The following is an 18,466-nucleotide window of genomic DNA, read 5'->3' as shown; positions in this document are numbered from 1 at the left end:
AATCGAGACTGCTGATACAATGTGTTGAAATAACACGCAAAAGCACGCACGTGTTATTTTTAGTCCGTCCAACTCCAACATGCAAGAGCTTCGTTAACAGTGCTGCCAACAGTACCTTTTCCCAGGATGGCGAATGAGGCTTTCCCCGTGTAAACGACTTTCGATAGGTGCACATTCCCCTTACGCTGGAATATAAAATACCCAATAGCACTATTTTGTCGGAACAACTAACAACAACAGCAGAAAAACGCAGTGATCGTGTGATATGCATAACAGCTGGTGCGATCGCTACCGCCTTCCCTTCACACTGATCTATCGCGGGCACGGGTCCTGATGAATGAGCCTTCGCAAACAGAACAGATGCCGTACTCATATAGCTAATCTCGTAACAACAACTGAAGCTGGAATAATTGCTGCCTAGCATCGTTCCAGTAGCTATTTTTTGCTGCGCAAAAGTCAGGGCTGCGAAACAGAACGAGGCAATAGTGATTGCGGATGAAGGTGAAGATTGCTCTGTGTCAGCGTTTTTTGGCGCAACAGCCGTGCATCTAGTGGTGAAGGGTTTCCAAGAGAAGGCCTCCAAGCACCTTGATACTACTGTTCTACAGCCATCATCGTCCAGTGCGTCGATCAGGGTGTCGACTGACCTCTCTTGGGCTCAGGCTATGAGGGCCTCCCTCTTCCCTCCTTTCATCCCTTTTATGCGAGAGATTGGACAAGGTGTATCAGGAATTGTCGCTCATTATCTGACAAGAACTTCGAAACGCGAATGAACGATGAATGCAGTGAAAACAGTGAACGGCGGTACACTCTTAGAAATGAACTTCACCACATAGCACGCTCCTAGCCAACCATCATCCCGAATGACAACGTTCTCGCCCCTGATTTGTTGAAAACGGGAGGAGGAGCCTATTTTGTGCCGTGCATAATGGCACAAAATAGGCTCCTCCTCCCGTTTTCAACAAATCTAGGGCGAGAACGTTGTCATTCGGGGTGATGGTTGGCTAGGAGCGTGCTATGTGGTGAAGTTCATTTTTAAGAGTGTAGGGGCAGATATTTCCGTCTCGGGGAGGGGAGGGCGGTTGTGAAGGCCCATATCTGCCCAATTTCTTGCCTCTCTGGCAAGTATTCTGAAGGTGTGTTGCAAAATTTTGGGGGCATTAGTGGTGTGTGGAGGGTACTGGGAAAAATCCCTGGGTGGAGGTGAGGGTCAAGACCGCCAGGACCTACATTATGGCGGTGAATCCGCGAACGACTATATGGCACTCTCATGTAGGAAACCGTAAGTGACCCTAGAGAACACTGTAAACGTATTTTGATTCGCGATGTATTAATTTCCTTGACGATAAAAGCGTTGAAAGAGACAAACACAGACGACACAACATAGAGCAGTACCTACAACCATTTAATGGACTGTCAAACCATCTTCATTTATGCAGCAGGAATTCCCTTTCCCTCTCCGATAGTGTGACACTCTCTGTGCTAACACACGTGTCACCACCTTTACCAATCAGCAGGGCTTCCAAAGAACCAAGGAAATGTACCAACAAGCCCAAATGGATGTTTTACTGACGTATTAATGTACGCGAATCACTCATTCAGTCATTTGCAAAGAACAAAGAAAGAAGAAGAAGTCGTCTGCTTTCCCAGCAGACCATTGACATTCGCCAGTACTTAATTTCGCGATCCCAGGGCTGTTTCGTTTCGCGGGATAAACGTCATGCTGTGTTCGGGAGTAAAATTTTTTCGCGAATTTTTAGCGGTCGCGAAATTCGCGAAAATTAACGCATCGCGAATAAAAATACGTTTACGGGATTCGAGCACTCGAATTAGAATCGAACATCAATCAATCAAATATATTTAATATTCAACTTTATTATTCGACTTTCCGAGTATATGTCTCCCGAATATTTCTTTTACTTCGCGAATATTTTTACCTCAAAGGTCACCGACGATACATAATCGTTTATCACTTCGTTCTCGACAGCAATTTTAAACCGCCTCACAACGGCCGCAAGGGGGCACCGTGGCGTCAACATCTTCGCTTTGCGCATAGTTTCCCTTTTCGTGTCTGGAATGCAGGAATGTGCCCTTTCGTAACTGCTGTTTGAAAACCGTTCCTTCATATCACAATGCGCCGAAGTATACGTACTTGTAAGAGTACGATATGGAAACATCTCATAAAACTTTCGTCCCAAGAAGCCACTTGTAATGTATGCAACACTGCTCTCATATCAAGGACGACTACTCCGTTCGGGAGCCAGTTAAAAAGCAGGCATCACTTCTCCTACGCTCGCTTTCTGGAGCAAACATAGAGGCACCAGCGAAAGGAGGTCGTAAGCTCACAGAAAACTTTATAGTCTGCAATAGCAAAGAGCTGAGCTCTACCAGAGAAAGAAATTGTTGCGACAACTGAAAAGAACAAAAAAAGCGAGAATGTCCGAGATACTGGTGGAACACAGGGGATTTCGAGGACTGATTGAGCCCTTGTGCAGCGTACCACACCGAACCACCTTTTCGAGAAACGCGATTACATGAAAACTCAGCTCAATGAAAGTAGAAAAGATAAAAACAGTAGAAAGGTAAAACAGTAGAAAAGGTAAAGAAGGAAATTCGTGGCGATGTTGAAGGTCAGGACTCGAGTCCATTCCTCTAACAATATAGACTTGTGGACATGCACGGCTAACCGCACCCATATCTGTGTAATGTGCCACCATCTGACACCAGAATTTAAATTCAAGAGCGTTATCTCAGGAAATGTACATACTGTTCAAAATGTTGAAAACACACTAGCATCTGCGATTGTGTCGGAGATTTCCGGCGCACGTCAAAAGAACCCCAGGTGGTCCAAATTATCCGCAGTCCTACCCTGCGGCACGTGCAACATGTCGCCACACTGCGCAGACAAACCCTACGTGTAACATCACAGTACCATTACCATTATTGAAGAATGGGGCATGCTACAGAAGAACTACCAGTCTGTGCTGTGACAGATATAATGCCAGCAACAACACTATACTGCTTTTGCTAGCTGTTGTGCTTGCAACATCTGATACAACTGTGACAAACTTGGCACCAAGTATCTGGTCTCAAAACACTGCAGGACGCGTCGCGGCGTAAGCCTCTCTTGCACCAGTCGTCTTCAACGTCATTGTAGCGCAGAATTCCGCAGTGACAAAGCTCACAAGGTCATAATACAGTGGACTCCGGTCACTACGGAGCCAATGGAAACGAGCAAGCGGACAATGTAGCTTGAATTGCACACAATAAAAGACCCACTATAATAAAATTTACTTCACCACATCGGACGCGATCTATTTGCTCATCTCATTACGGAACTGTGCAAAACGAACATGTGACAAGAACACCTACATGCACACTCGTTCCTTGCGCGAGTGGAGCCGAACTGATCCTACTGCCTCCCATCTAAGATGGCACGGCCATTAGAGTATGTAATGCATCGCAAAAATGTCCCACTAGCACCAGTATCCCTACATAAGACAGGAACCCTGGAGGACACGGAGCACGTGCTGGTCACGTGCCAACGCTTTGTCTCTGGTCGGAAAACATTGAAGAACGCCCTCAATACACTAGACCATTGACACTTCAGCGTTAGAAGGCACTGGGGATCTGGCATAAGAAGCACCAACAACTCGCGCTGTGTGCCCTGACGCGCTGTCTCAAGGGTATACGCGCTGAAGTCATTCTTTAGGAGCTCACTGCTTGACACTCAGTTATCAGTGCTCTCACGAACAAAGTGTCATGGAGAAGCTGGTCGCAACGGTGCGACCAATATAGATGTACGTCTAATTTTCCTCCGGTTCTACATCTATCTGCCTTCTATGCAACGTATTGACAATTGGCCGTCCAACCTTGCGAAGATCATTGGACCGTGGTCGAACGCTGCCCATCAGACGCAAGGCCTTCGTCTTCCTGCGGAATACTTGCGCTCCATCGGTCTGGTGACGGATCTCTGAAAGTGCTCCCCCCATCATCATCCCCTCATCCGTTCCCAATGCTCAATAGGGCTGTGTACCGCTTCAGCGGCGGTGAATCGCCCACCTCATCATCATCCAATGTATTTGTGTGTGTGTGTGTGTGCCTTGAAGCCATATAAATGGGAAGCAGTGCACGGTATCGTGATTGTCTACAACCCGTTGCAGAATCAAGATATGAGCTGAGTGGAGAAAGGTACAACACTGTGTCTTGAGTCATATTATTTCTGTGGTGTATGTACTAAAGCTGTCCTAAAAGAGCATGTGGCTACTGAGAAACAATGTTCCCAATTTGCAGCAACTCCAAAGCCTCAAAGTTCGCTTTACTTCCCACATCGAACGCGAAGAAGTGCAGATAGCTACAGCATGTGAGTGACGTTACAAGGACATGTTAGATGTTGGCAAAAAGGAAAAAAAAAAAAAAAAAGAAGAAAAGAAAGTTACAAGGACATATTTTACACAAGCCACTCGAGCCATACAACATAGTGAGGTGACAAAGGCACTTGTTCAGTTCCTGCGGGTCTGTGGCCTTCTGGGTGAATTGTGACCAATTTCGTGTTTGTTGTCCTTTTCTTGTGTGTTTGTTTTTGTTGTTCTTCTTTTTTTTTATTTCTGTTTTTTCTTTGCTGGGAATAGTAAGCCGCCGTTGCGCAGGCTAATCTTTCCCTCCTGTCTTCTATAATGAACATATCCCCCCCGCACCACCACCACATCACATCGGCATCACAACTCATCAACACCATAACCCGCCATTCGACATCAACTCCGAACAACAACAACAACAACAACTTTATTTTGGCTTTGGAGAGTGGGGTGGTTCATCGCCACAGGCGATACTCTACCCCATTGCTGGTGGGCACTCCGAACATATGAACGTCTTGACATGGGATGGCATTCGAGATCATCTCACAGCCCATTGCCGTCGTTTAACCCATCATGAAAACTTCAACTTCAAACCCATCATTCAACTAGATCTGGCCAAAGCCCATCATTCAACATCAAATTCGCCATCATGTTGTAAGTCATCACTCAAGATCAAAATCACCATCACATCATAAGCCATCACTCAACATCATATCACTATCCGTGATGTGAGGATGAAAGATGTCCGTGAAGGCCATCATGAATACATTCACCGACCTATGCCCTTCGCCAGGTACACGAGGTACGCGAGGTACAACCCAAGGAAAGACCCCCTGAAGTGACCACGAAATATCTAGGGACACCAGCCACAGAACTACCAAGGGGCTTCTATTTTCGGTTGCCAGCAGCACAGTAACTGCCACAAGGGAGAGTCTCATACCAGAGGACGCGGGACATTTAGTATTCGTCCATAATAACATCTAGACCGTCTAGGTCGTCTTCAAGACCAGGCTAGCTTTAGATACTTTGAGTCTCCTGCCCTTTCCTTTACACTTATATCTGTAACTACGAAACCTTTGTGTAAAAAAAAAAAAAAAATATTGAAAAATTTGTAGAAATATTCGGTTTGGTATTAGGCCTTTTTTTTTCTCGTTCGGTACGACAATAGAAATACGGATTCGCTCACTTCCAGAACAAACTGTATGCCTGCACACAAAATCAATAGGCAGAAGAAACAAAATGCAGGCTAGCTAGTGAACCATGATAGAAATGAAAACCCGAAACGGAGGAGCTGTGTGTTACTCTGTCTCAGGTTTTCGTTTTTATCAAGGTCACCAGAATTCTCGCAACATGAGGATGCCCTACACCCTCCATTTTTGTGTCCACCCTCAAACAATCGTTTGTGGCAAGATCACCACATTGTCCTGGTCACAGGCCACATCATTCTCAAGTCATGTGACTTTGTTTATATTCCATATTCTAGCGCTTGCAAACATATTCTCATCAGCATAAAGCCAAGAGATACACTTATACTGCCAGTGTGAATCATGCAGTGCCTGTTATGCGGCGTTGTAGCATATTCTTCCGAAATAGGAGTGTGTCGCAGTGATTTAACCAGACCACTCCTACACCACCAAATGTTTGGCAACACCCCCTGCTTTCCTTTCCTGCGCACACCCTACGAGGGCTTTTTTTTCAGCTTTAGACAAATCTCGGCAATGCTGCATAAAGATGTTACAACGTAACTATAATAATGTCCGCCCCCCCCCCCCGCCATTTTTCTCCAACACCCCTCGGTGCTTGGGATTCTGGATAAACCACTGGTGTGTCGCATCGGCTGAATGAGTCTTAGCGCTAGTGTCGTTATCATGTCTCTGGGAGTGGTCGCTAGAACTCATTTCCAAATCTACGCCTTTTACTGCAAGGGTGTAAAACAATTAAGTGCCACTACGCACTAAAAAGAGGATATTTACGTTACTTATTACTTTAATGAACCTCGCTCGAAGTCTTAGTACGCAAAATGTAAATGCCGTCAGTGAACATTACGCCACCACGAATTTTCGGAAAACTTAGTTTCGGATTCTCCAGGACATGGTGACGTCATCGAGTGGTGGCGTCTCTCTCCTAGCAACAAGCGCGAGCGTCTCTGCTCTTCACTCAACGTTGGAAATCAGCCAGCCGCTGTGGTGAGGATTGAGGATACGCAGATCGGCCTTCGGGGATCAATGTTGCCAGACGCATTGAAGATTGCGCCTCCTTGTGACGTCATACTTTTCAAAATTAGAAATTAATTTTATGATACTTCCGCTTTACATCGCTAGACATTATTTTGGGAGAATACAGTGGGAGACACGTGGATCGCAGCGAAATAAATTCGGTAAGATTCTGAAGACACGAGGTTTAGTCCGAACGGCGCACAAAAGCAGCAATCGCGTTGTTCACTAACAATATGGCCGCTGATGATGGGAGCGGCCATTTTTATGGTCACGTGCATGCTGACGTTTGAAAGGACCCGTCCAGAATGCATTGCGTTTGCATGGCACGCTATGGACACATATGTAACAGCGCACCCTTGTGTCCCGCAACAAAATTAAGAGGACGAGCGAAGTGAAAACGCCAGGTGGTCGAAATTATCCGCAGTCCTAACCTGCGGCACGTGCAGCATGTCGCCACACAAATAGGCTGACACACCTTACCTGTAAATGTAATCTGCCTCACAAACGCCAGCGCCCCCACACTCTCTATTTTACATTCCTCGGCTTATTCTGCTTCTCTATCTGCTGCATTACATCACACGTTGTCAACCAGTTTCCAGACTTGTGCCCGTTACAAAAAAAAGGAACTAAATGCTGTTACTCGTTACTTCAGAAAAAAGTAACTAAATACGTTACTCGTTACCAACGTACAAAGATAAAGAGTTCTCGTTACTTAGGGTAACGAGTTACTTTTACGTTACCGTCGCATAGTTAAAGGAGCCAACAAACATGCCGTCACTTGCCTTCGACTCTTTATTAATGAGGAATTGCACTTCAGAAGAAGCTGATACTCGAAATTTACGTTTCCGAAGTGGGGGTGATCGAAGATTATGAAAACACACGAAAAGACACCGGTTTTCGTGCCACCGATCACCAACGGTCCCCCAAAACAGACGAGGGGCTGCGTCATAATTTAGGGCGCTCAGAAGCTTAGCAAAGACAAGAAAAGGCGAGAAGTCGAAACGCGTTTTTTGTAGCCATAGCACAATTGGTGCCCATTCTCGGTGCCCATTCTGGTGGTCGGAGATTACGGAAACAAGAGAACAGACAAGGGCCTTCGTTTAAGACGATTCAGCAAGTCAACAACACATCCAGCGAGGTACTGCAATAATACTTTGAGTCACACGTGGTCGTGGGTCACACAGGTCAAATCTGCACGCATTGCGCCATGCGGAGTACCGAAATGTGCTCCCCCGCGCTGAAGAAAAGGAACGAGTAACGTCAGTAACGAGTTACCAATTTTTGTAACTGATTCCGTTACTATTACCATTTTTGAAAAAGTAACTGAATCGTTACTTCGTTACCAAAAAAAGTAACCGTTACCAAGTAACGAGTTACTTGTAACGAGTTAGGCACAACTCTGCCAGTTTCTTACGCTTAATGGAGACAACAGCAAGTCCATTAGTCAGAAGAAACAAACCGGCTAAGCGTTGCAGTTCTCGCCTCATGGGGTTGCACTTTATCGATAAGCTATTTTAGCGCTTTGGGTGAGTAGGTCCCCAAAACCAGTACAAGTGTAAACAGCAACGTGTATTGCTTGCGAATACTTGGGCAGTCTAGCGTCTGGCCCAGTATTTGAGAGGACGAGGGAAGTGAAATCAGTCGCTGCAAAGACTGTGACGCTTTTTTATTATTATTTATTTACTTATTTGTTTCCATCAGGTGATGGGTGGAGCGGGGCTAAAAGCTCATACTCTGCTAAAAGCTTTACTGTGCACATTTATATGTGAACTTCAGAGACTGTTCAGATGTAACACGTGTCAGACAAGTTCGGTCGAGCACGCACTTCAGAATGATTCGTCGCATTGCTTTATGTAATCACAGCATCGTAGCGAAATTTCATTTTTCCTTTTTCTTTTTATGGCAATCGGGTGCGAACATAGTTCGCACAGCCGCCACAGCGCGGAAGAGGCTGGAGTGGCGCTGCAGTCGCGCGCTCGCTTCTGCCGTCTGCTAGGAAATCTTGATCGTGTCTACAGTTGCTGAGCCCGCCTTTCCTCGGAGGTTGGTTTTCGCGCGTTCCTACTCTGTGATTCACTCAAAGACGTATTTCTTGGGTTCGTGTCGAGGCCTGTGTCGTCGAAATACTTCCGCTGTCTTGTGTAATCGCATGCCGTCCTAATATGGCCGGTGGCGGTGGTGTGCTTGTGTCTTCTGTCTCCCAGCAACGTTTGAATGGATCTGGTGACAAACAGACTGGCCTGAGTGGAGACCCATGTGAAGGAGTTGTTGACAGTGGCGCAGCTTACCTGTTGGAATTGTTGGCTGAGAGAGAGAAAGTGAGCGGGCACGCTGCCAGACTTCTGGATCAAGGTAATTACAAACCGACTGACTAGCTTTTACCGCGTGTAATGGCGTAAGCGCAGTATTACCATGTTTGCTGCGAAATTGAAAGAATTGTGCCAATTTCTTCCAGCACCCACCCGGAAAATACCGACTCGAGAGTCACCAATTCAACACTCGAACATGCGGGCGTCGTTTTCTCCGCGCGTATCGATAACTTAATTACTTTCTCCATTGGTGCGTGATTTATGCAACCGTTTTTATTGCACGGTCTGCTGTGTGAAGTGCTTTCACGAAGCTTTAATAGGATTACTCGATCACACAGCAATATTCGCTGTAACCACTCGAATAATGCACCTTGACAAGCTGTCTTTTTCCTTTAGTCCCCCTTGGTATACGTACCTATAAAACAGAAATGCTGTTTGAGAAACCTAAGGGCTGTAGCTGCGTGTTCTTCGGGAGGTTCGCTTTGCGATGAAATTATTTTATTATGAAAATAGTGTTCTGTTACCACTTTCGTGAAAGGACAAAACGTCCGGGCGACCAATTTTCGTCGTACAAAGCCCGTCACGTCGACCATTCACGTGTGATTTCTAAATTAATCTCTTTCCCCTGCGGCTGTTTGAACAACTGATGAAACAGAAGATTCTCGAGCCATAACGCGATTTGCGGGAATGAGGGCCACATCTTCGCAAGATGTAAGGATGAAAATTAGAGGAACGAAGAAAAAGTTTGGCGGGAATGTGGCCTGAAAGGCTACTGCCTTCATACAGACAGGACAGCTAGGACGCCATCAGGTCTTGAATTTCGAAACTAAATTTTATGACCGGTGTTTCTACAAAACCAACAGAAATATGCGGGACAACAAGCAGGCTTCGGCTATGCGTTTAGATAGGAAGAAACGTATGAGGAATTTCCCTACGGATCTTGTCTATAGATTGTCTATAGATTCTAAGATTGAAAAAAAAAAAAAAAATCTTGGTTTGATGTTTTTTTACTCTTTTGTTATTTTTATGATCCTTTCCAGATGCCATCTGCTTTTTCTCAAACAATACGCAAGATATTATCATTTCGCATGCAGTGATAAACCGATACCAACTGGGATGCCGAGCGCATTTTCCAGATAAACCGGCACGTGTGTTTCATTTTCCAAACATAGCGTTTATTTCGAGCATTGTGTATACATTTAACAAGCTCTTGGTCATATATGGTGGTGGTGGTGGCGAAAACCAGCTTGGTCATATATGGAGACACAGTCCATTTTTCCGCACAACCTATAAAGCCAGGTCATGGGGTAACTTCGCCAATAATCCTGGCGGTTACCGTGGTACAGGGAGCATCCCAATGAAGACTACCGAAGGATGCTCGCATGTTTTCTGTGGTGGGTAGTCCTCTTGGACTACACTAATCCCAGAGCAAGAGGGTTAGCACACCTCTCCTGTGCCACCATCATCTCTTCCCCCCCCCCCATAAAACCACGTCCTTCGGCGCGTGCCTTATACCGCGCCAGCAACGTGGCAGTGTATCGCCCCCGCCGATGAAACTCCCCAATCGCCATCATTGAAATAAACTTCTTGCTGTTTCCATGGCGCTCGGCTCAATAGATTGCAATAAGGGTGGGACGCTTGCCGTGATTTTTGCTATACACGATGCAGCAAAAACAATCCCTGCCGGAATCGAAACTAAATCGTAGCCTCCAAATGACAGAACTGTTTGAATGGCTGGAACGGACGCCTTGCAAAAAAAGGCGGAAGATGCACAGTCTGATACTGTTGAACTTGTATGTGAATCGTAGCACATAGTATAACGTCGATCATCCAGCCATTCTTATCACGTTATCTACGTTACACTTTTATTCAAACTAACTTTCGCGATATAATGCAAGAACGGATGTTTTTAACCACTCGTCTTCCCTCGCACCATATTCGAATGGAATGCCCTGCCCGATAACTAGGGTTCCGTGTTTTCGGTTTTAATAAAAAAACACCGAATACAGAGGGGCATTCCAGGACATGACAGAGATAAATTGCAGCAGATGCCCAGCAAGTTGTTGATACAGATCAGAAAACCACACAGAAATCCGATGGTTGTGAAAAACGTCCGTTTACTTTTTCGTTAGCCGTAAAATGCCACCGCAGCGAGCAACGCCACGTTGAATGAGCGTCGTGCGGAAATTACATCGTGATTTCTATTCGCCGATAACTGTCGGGTAAAACATGTACACGCCAGGAAAAGCATCGAAAAACGCCGATTTCGTTAAAATCAATAAACATCGAAAAACATGCGCCGAATCCGCCCAATAATAAAAACGGAAAACGCGGAACCCTACCGATAACATTGCTGCGGCAACTTACCTCCCCAAGCAGCACAACCTCTTGGTATAATATTGGCAATATTGGGCCGAGATTGCCAATATTGGACCAATATGTTGTGCTGCTTGTGTCAGTTTATGAATAAAAAAAGTTGAATAGAATTTGTTTAATGACACGCGTTATCGTGGTCAAATAAGTATGGCTTAATGTTTTGGTGGTTGTGTTGCTACTGGTGTCCCACTTCTACGTGGCCATGTAAGCTGCTGTAGCGTCGATAAATAAATAAAAATAAAGCATCAATCAATAAATAGAAATAAACTAACAACTGACGCCGCAGTTGAGGAAGTTTGGAGTACATGCCCTATGATGAGACCCCTCAAAATTTCACCCAGGGCAAGCGCTCTACTACCTACCCGAAGGGCCTGTTATGGAAAGGACAACACAATGATTCGCATTAAAATTTGTTGCAATGACTTGATATGGACGTAATGGAGTTGGCAAGGGCCCATGTGAGTCGCACTTTCTTTCTGGAGATCTACCGCTAACTGACTAATTAATTTTAACCGCTAACTAACGAATTTCACTCTCTTGAAGTTCAGGGGCTGCTTTTCCAAACGTCCCAAAAAAGTGAGCGTACTCGAATCGGTACATACGTACGTGGGTTTGTTCTTATTCGATACAGAATTTTTCATTTAAAAAAAAGAGCTATGAGAGCAACATAGATGTCGTTTTCGTGCATCATGTCGAAGAGAGTATGTAACTACTAAATCATCAATTCTTATTAATTATGGGTGTTTCGGGAAAAAGTGAGATAAAAGAATGAGGGCCAGTTATGATTTAAAGTCACTCTATTTTAAAAAAATCGTTAAACGAGCAAGTACATTGAAATATCAATTCCGAAATTTTGCTATGCAAATTATGCTAGCCCAAAACCGAAACAAGCGCGTCTCGAGCCCGGGGAGAACAACTGCCATTTCACGTTGTATGGTCACGTGCATTGGGGCGATGAAGCTGACTGGAGTAGGAGGTGCTGACCGCGCTGACCCGCTGGCCAGATAAACCGTGACCAGCTCGCGTGGCTCCGTGGTTAGCGTGCTGGCCATATCACGCGTCGAGACTTAGAGGTACCCGGGCTCGAATCCCGATGCAGGCTCTGCTGTCTGGGGTTTTTCCTGGATTTCCCTCATACGCTGTCAGGCATATTTCGGCACATTTCCCTTAGAAGTCAGTTCAGGACGCACATTGCCCCAGAGCATTAGTCGTGACGTTGCCCACCTCAGTGGGGCAAACAACGGCGAGCTCCTTCAGCAACACCATTACCAGATAAACCTCTTTGCGGCCCACATAATCCGCGGTATAGGCGACGGTCGTGTCCTCCTTGGCCCTCTTGATGCGCTTGGCTTCAGTTTCGGACCGTTTCGGCAGCAAAATTTGGTGATGATGAATGTATCGAAGAATGTACTCGTTTCGGGATTTTTAAAAACAACTTGGCTTTAAATAATTACTGGCTCTAATTATGCCATCTTATGGTTTTCAGGTGACTAGTCGTCAGGTCATATACGTACTCTCTCCGACAGAACTTCCACTGTCCACTTGGCCATATAATTGTCCTGCAAAAATCATATTGGTACTGCTCTCGTAGCTTTCTTTGCAAAAAAAGGAAAGAAAGAAAATAAATAAATAAATCTGTAATGTATAAAAGCGATACGGCCTTTATGAAAGACTTGTTCATTTCGAAAGAAGAGGATATTTTAAGCGTTATGAAGCCAAAATTGATCCGGCCCACTCAACTAAAAGTCGACGAAGAAAACCGTTAAATTGAACTCAGCAAGCTCCCGTCGCGCCGTTTTCAAGTAACTTTAATCCCGATTGACGCCAATCGCATTGAAAGCGACCTCTGTGCCGGCTAATTCCATTAGCAACGTCTCAAATGTCGCGTAATTGCATTCCGTTGAATTGCTCTCAAAGACGGTTGTTCCCGTTTATTCCAGGCTTCCGTTTTCAACCCAATTTCTTCCCTTTCTATTAAGTTTTTCTCATTGAATGCTTGGCATTATGTAACATTGTGATTCACACTTCTGTTCACAGCCGTTATAGGAAAGCTACCTTCCAAATGTGTCCTACTGAGATGCACTTAACCTGTAAATGCTGGATTCTGACGTTCTCCTTTGACTATCCTGCACTGCGCAATCGTCTTAGTGCAGAAAATGCAACAGTAGACTTCAAGAGGTTGCGACACTACGTCACAGGTTATTCCGGATAAATACACAACAATACAGCAAAGGAGGTAATAAACATAGCGTAGAAAACCGGCACCGCGAATACCCGAAACTTGCACGTGTAACGAGCTAAGAAGGGGCGGGACACTCGTCGAGAAGGGCGCGTGGTAAAACACGTGCATGTCGCTCCTCGCGCGATACGTGAAGGGCAGAGCATACGTCACGCGCAATGTGTCACGTGTCCGTCTTTTTGAATTTCCCGCCACTCGTTAGACGTGCAAGCGATACGAATACGTGGGGCGCTAACCCAGAACTAACATATTCCATGACATGATACCGTGATACGTGATCCGAATTTCTTCGCGACCAGCAGACGCTCGACGGTCGCCAAAAAGGGCGCTGCCTGATTGGACTTGTCCGTGTGACGTTTTCTCTGATTTCCAAACAGGGAATTCCGGCATACTCTCAACATCCGGCGTCTGCCCTCGCAATGCATAAGGGATGTGCAGTATTTAAATACATTGTAAATAAAGTACCATTTTAGATATAAATACTTTATTTATTTATTTATTTATTTATTTATTTCAAAAACACAAGGCATTGCAGCCAAAGGAATACTGTGGTGCAGTATTCCTCAGTATTCCTGTGTGGTACAGGGTCAATAGCGCATGCTAGTGGAGGCTCCTGCGACACACAGTTAAAAACATCAACGTTGATGCGGCAACTGAAATACTAAACAATTTTCAAGTATTTTGATGTGGCAAGTATCTGCTGTCTCAACTTCGCGGCGAAACAATGACTAGTCTTCACATCAAACGGTAAGGCATTCCACAGTCTCGTACCAAAGCACGCAGTCAAACGGGTACCATATGCATTCTTTGGTCGATACAAAATGTAATCTTGTAAAGCAACACTTCGATTGCTTCTGTTGCATGTTTTAAATATAGAGCTATTGTAGGGCACATTTGTCGTTACAATAGAAAAGACAAGCAAAGTACATCTTTCACGAATCAGATCGGGAAAAGGCCAAATATTCAACTAATTGAACAACCCAACGCATGAGGTTCGACTATTAGAGAATGTTATTTATCTGACTTGCCCCATGAGGTAACACAGTAAGTCAAGTGACACTGGACCAGAGCAAAGTACGTAGCACATACAGGGGAAAGTACTGTCTAGCAAGGAATAACACGTGACAAGACTGCGATATATTTTTTGCGACTTTGTCAATATGTGGTCTCCAAGAAAAAGATGAGTCCAGCAACACCCCCAAATATTTAATTTCATGCACTTGTTTCACAGCTTGATTCTGAACGGTAATATTAATCTGAGTACTACTGATAGATGATCTAGAAAAAATAACAAAATTCGTCTTACTCTTGTTTAAAGATAAACGATTCGCTTCGGACCACTGAGCGATTTTGTTGGCCTCATAGGACATTGCAGGGCCTATATCAGAAGTGTTTGAGGAACTATACAAAAAGCAAGTATCGTCGGCATACATGTAGGTTGACAAAATATCGGACACCAGTGGAAGGTAATTGATATACAGAGAGAACAAGACAGGGCCCAAAACAGAGCCCCGGGGCACGCCAATGTCAATTGGCATAGGAACAGAGTACTCACCGTCAATACTCGTATACATAGTGCGTGAAGAAAGATAACTTTTCAAGAAACGCCATACACAACCACGAAAGCCGTAACAATAAAGCTTATAAAGAAGGATATAATGATCAACAGTGTCGAACGCTCTCCGCAGATCGACAAAATGACCAACAGCCACATGTGAATCATTCAAGGCCTGATGTATCTTATCACTAACAGCCAGGACTGCAGATGCGGTTGACAAACCAGCTCGAAATCCGTGCTGTGCATCACAAAGTATGTTATATTTCTTCAGATACCGACTGATCTGTTTACACAACCATGTATTTATTTATTATTTATTCATTATTTATTTATAATTTATACATGTATTTATATTTTATATTTAAATACAGACTCGACAAATGTATTTATAATTATATTTCAATACAAATTTTCGAGTATTTATTCTTGGAAATACTTTATAAATACTCCTAAGTACAGAATATACTGACTCATACCTTAAAGTTGCATGCATTTGACCTTTCGGGAAGAAGGGCGAGTTTGGGGCGCAGTTATACCGTGTTTGCGCTAGCATGCGCATGCGACAAACCATTTTAGATGGCGAGTTTTTTTACTCCTGTTGCGGCAACGGTCGCGACTACCCGATTACATCGTCGTACGAAGCGTCCTCGTCAAATTTAATACAAGGCGTTGTTTATCGGCGCGTGTGGAGATGCTGTTCTCCTTTGCGAATCTGATTGGCCGAACAGAAGATGCATAAAAGATGCAGTCTTCGAGAAACTTAATAATTAAATATTATTATCGCTTATTGTTATTATATCTTAAAATCGCCATGATCATCTAACAAATAAATGATATTGTTCCTTGCTGATTTGTTGTTATGATCATCGTTATTTCTGTAATTCCAGATGACATCTTCCGCACAGTATTTATGGTAGTAGTTAAGGTATTTAAATACTCATATGGAAGAGTATTTATGAAGATTATTTAAATACCGCTTTCAACAAGGTATTTTGTATTTATATTTAAATACTCAAAAATGTATTTATGCCCATCCCTGCTATGCGTTACATCAAATTGCACAGAAACTTCTCCACTGATTCGTGTCTGATTTTTGCTTTATTGTTGGTGATGAACGAGGAGTAACATAGGCGCAATTTCGGAATCGACTGGGGGCGGATACGAAGTTCCCTTCAACGACTACGAGTCAAATAGGCCTCATGTCAAAATTCGACGATGACTTGGCAAACGCCGCAGCAATAATCTAGAATAGGACTGTGCGATTTTTCGAAGTGTGAAGCGAATGACTGTATATTCGATTCGATTCGAGTTCGAAATCGAATTTGTTTTTCCATATCCGAATTTCGAATAGATGCGATGCGTCTTCCAAACCGAATATGTATTCGAACGGTTTCGAAGCAGGACTTGTGAGCTCGAAGTCTCCGGAGGAGAAGATATACAACAAATTGACTGCGCCCTCATGCGGAGATCCGAAATCGAATCCGAATGCGGATCCGAATGCATATACCATGCGTGTAATGTATACGCTATGTATGTCTAACTTTGTGCTGTATATGTGTTTTGTTCGGTCATATAACTATTCGCATCGTTCACTCCAAAATCAGGACCCCAGCGCATAGCACGCTGTGCGCGAACCATTATTTGCCGTGAATGATAGGTTATCGCTTTTGATTGGAAGAGAGAGAGAGGGTGTACGCCTCTTTGTGTCAGTTTGCATAAATGGTAATTGACACAAAAAGGCGTACGTCCCCTTCCCCCTCTCTTCGAATTAAAAGCGATAAATTATCATTCGCAGCAATGGTAGGTGCATCAGCGTGCTATGTGGTGAAGTTCTGCCTTGAGAGTGTGTTTGCTTTGGGTATGCCCGCGCCCGTGCAATTTCTCAAGTCATCAAAGTTCATTGGTATTCCATGATCCTATTTCCATTCGTACTGTTGGCGTTAGACATACCGCATTAGTTCCCGAACCCGGTCGATAATAGGTCGATCTTCCCTTTGGATTTTCTCAGACTAATCCATATCATTCACTTTTCTTTTTTTTACATAATTTATATGTCATTTTGCCTCTACATTCTTGAAAATGAACTTCACCGCATAGCGCGCTCCTAGCCAACCATCATCTCGAATAATATCGCTGTCTGCCCTGATTTGTTGAAAACGGGAGGCGTACGCCTTTTTTGTGACACTTATGCTCATAATTGTCACAGAAAAGGCGTACGCCTCCCGTTTTCAACAAATCAGGGCAGGTAACGATATCATACGAGATGATGGTTGGCTAGGAGCGTGCTATTGCGGTGAAGTTCATTTTTAAGAGGACAACGGCAAGCCCTTTCACCATCACCACCACCACCATCATTTTTAAGAGTGTAGTCCAGGCATTTCTTTGTCTGAGCTTCGCCAGTAAAGTTAAATCAAATGAAATGAAATCAAAATTCTTTGTCTGGGCTTTCGCAAGGTTTTCAGTTCAGGCTTTTTTTTTTTTTTTCTTCTCAGTCATCCCAGTGTCAGTGTTCGTTTCACGTATAAAGAGAGTAAAATATTTTGTATACTAACAAAAATATTTTTTCAGTTTCATATTTTGTTTTCAACAATATTTTCAATATGTGAAACCGGAATCCGTTTTCAATATTAAGTATTTTGTAACTTGAAACATTACTCCAGAAAAACAAAGTCAATCTCGCTGTAGACACTGACTTCTATCCATTTTATTCCTTTTTTTTTTCTTCCTTCACCGTTAACCACCACATTTGTTTCGCAGTCGTCGTTAAGCAAATTCCTCCAACGGTTTCGGTGCTGTGCGGTGTTGAAAGTCGCGTGGCAGCTGCGCTCCCTTTCCGTTACTCCTTTTCCTCCCATTGCGAACGCTCTACCATCCGCCCCTCCAGCGTAACTCTGCGGCAGCTATTTCGAATGTTCAATCTGCGGGATAAACGGATCGAAAACTCCATTCCCTAATTCCGGAGCGCTACCATCGATGTCATGTGGCGTCGCACAATTTCACGCTGCATCGCAAGCGTGGGTTACCCATTACCTTCCCCCTCTCCCTTTTTCGCTGAACAGCGCGACAAATTTGCTCTCTCTGTCGCATTTTTTGAGGTCTTTCCGAAAACTGTGACGATAATGGTCCCGGATGGCAGAAATTTCTTTGTCGAGGGAATAAATATGCCTTACGCTGACTATATTATCCGGTGTCATATATGCTTCTAGGCTCAGGGTACAGAATCACGAGTATCAGCAGAATAATTGGACCTCTGTGCCCAATAAGGAGACAAGTCGACTTATCCCTTTATCAATATTTTTTGCTGCAGCGGCATCTAAATACCGATATGTACTTGCAGAATGAAAATTTAGGACCCTATATCAATTTATTGTCCCGCTACAGGAGGGTAAGAAACGGAAAATGTGCTAATG

General features: G+C 44.2%; 1 protein-coding gene across 1 annotated transcript in view; it reads left to right on the top strand.

Moving 5' to 3' along the window:
• The first annotated feature begins 8,607 nt into the window (after positions 1–8,607).
• Positions 8,608–18,466, top strand: part of LOC135397713 (KH domain-containing, RNA-binding, signal transduction-associated protein 2-like) — a 222,816-nt gene continuing 212,957 nt past the window's right edge. The window contains exon 1 of the mRNA XM_064629318.1: positions 8,608–8,926. Coding sequence (XP_064485388.1) covers positions 8,737–8,926 — 190 coding nt within the window. The 5' untranslated portion in view covers positions 8,608–8,736. The remainder of the gene's footprint in view (positions 8,927–18,466) is intronic.

Source organism: Ornithodoros turicata, chromosome 6 (genome assembly GCF_037126465.1).
Source record: "Ornithodoros turicata isolate Travis chromosome 6, ASM3712646v1, whole genome shotgun sequence".
In the NCBI taxonomy this organism is placed as follows: domain Eukaryota; kingdom Metazoa; phylum Arthropoda; class Arachnida; order Ixodida; family Argasidae; genus Ornithodoros; species Ornithodoros turicata.
This window is presented reverse-complemented; position numbering and strand designations above follow the sequence as displayed.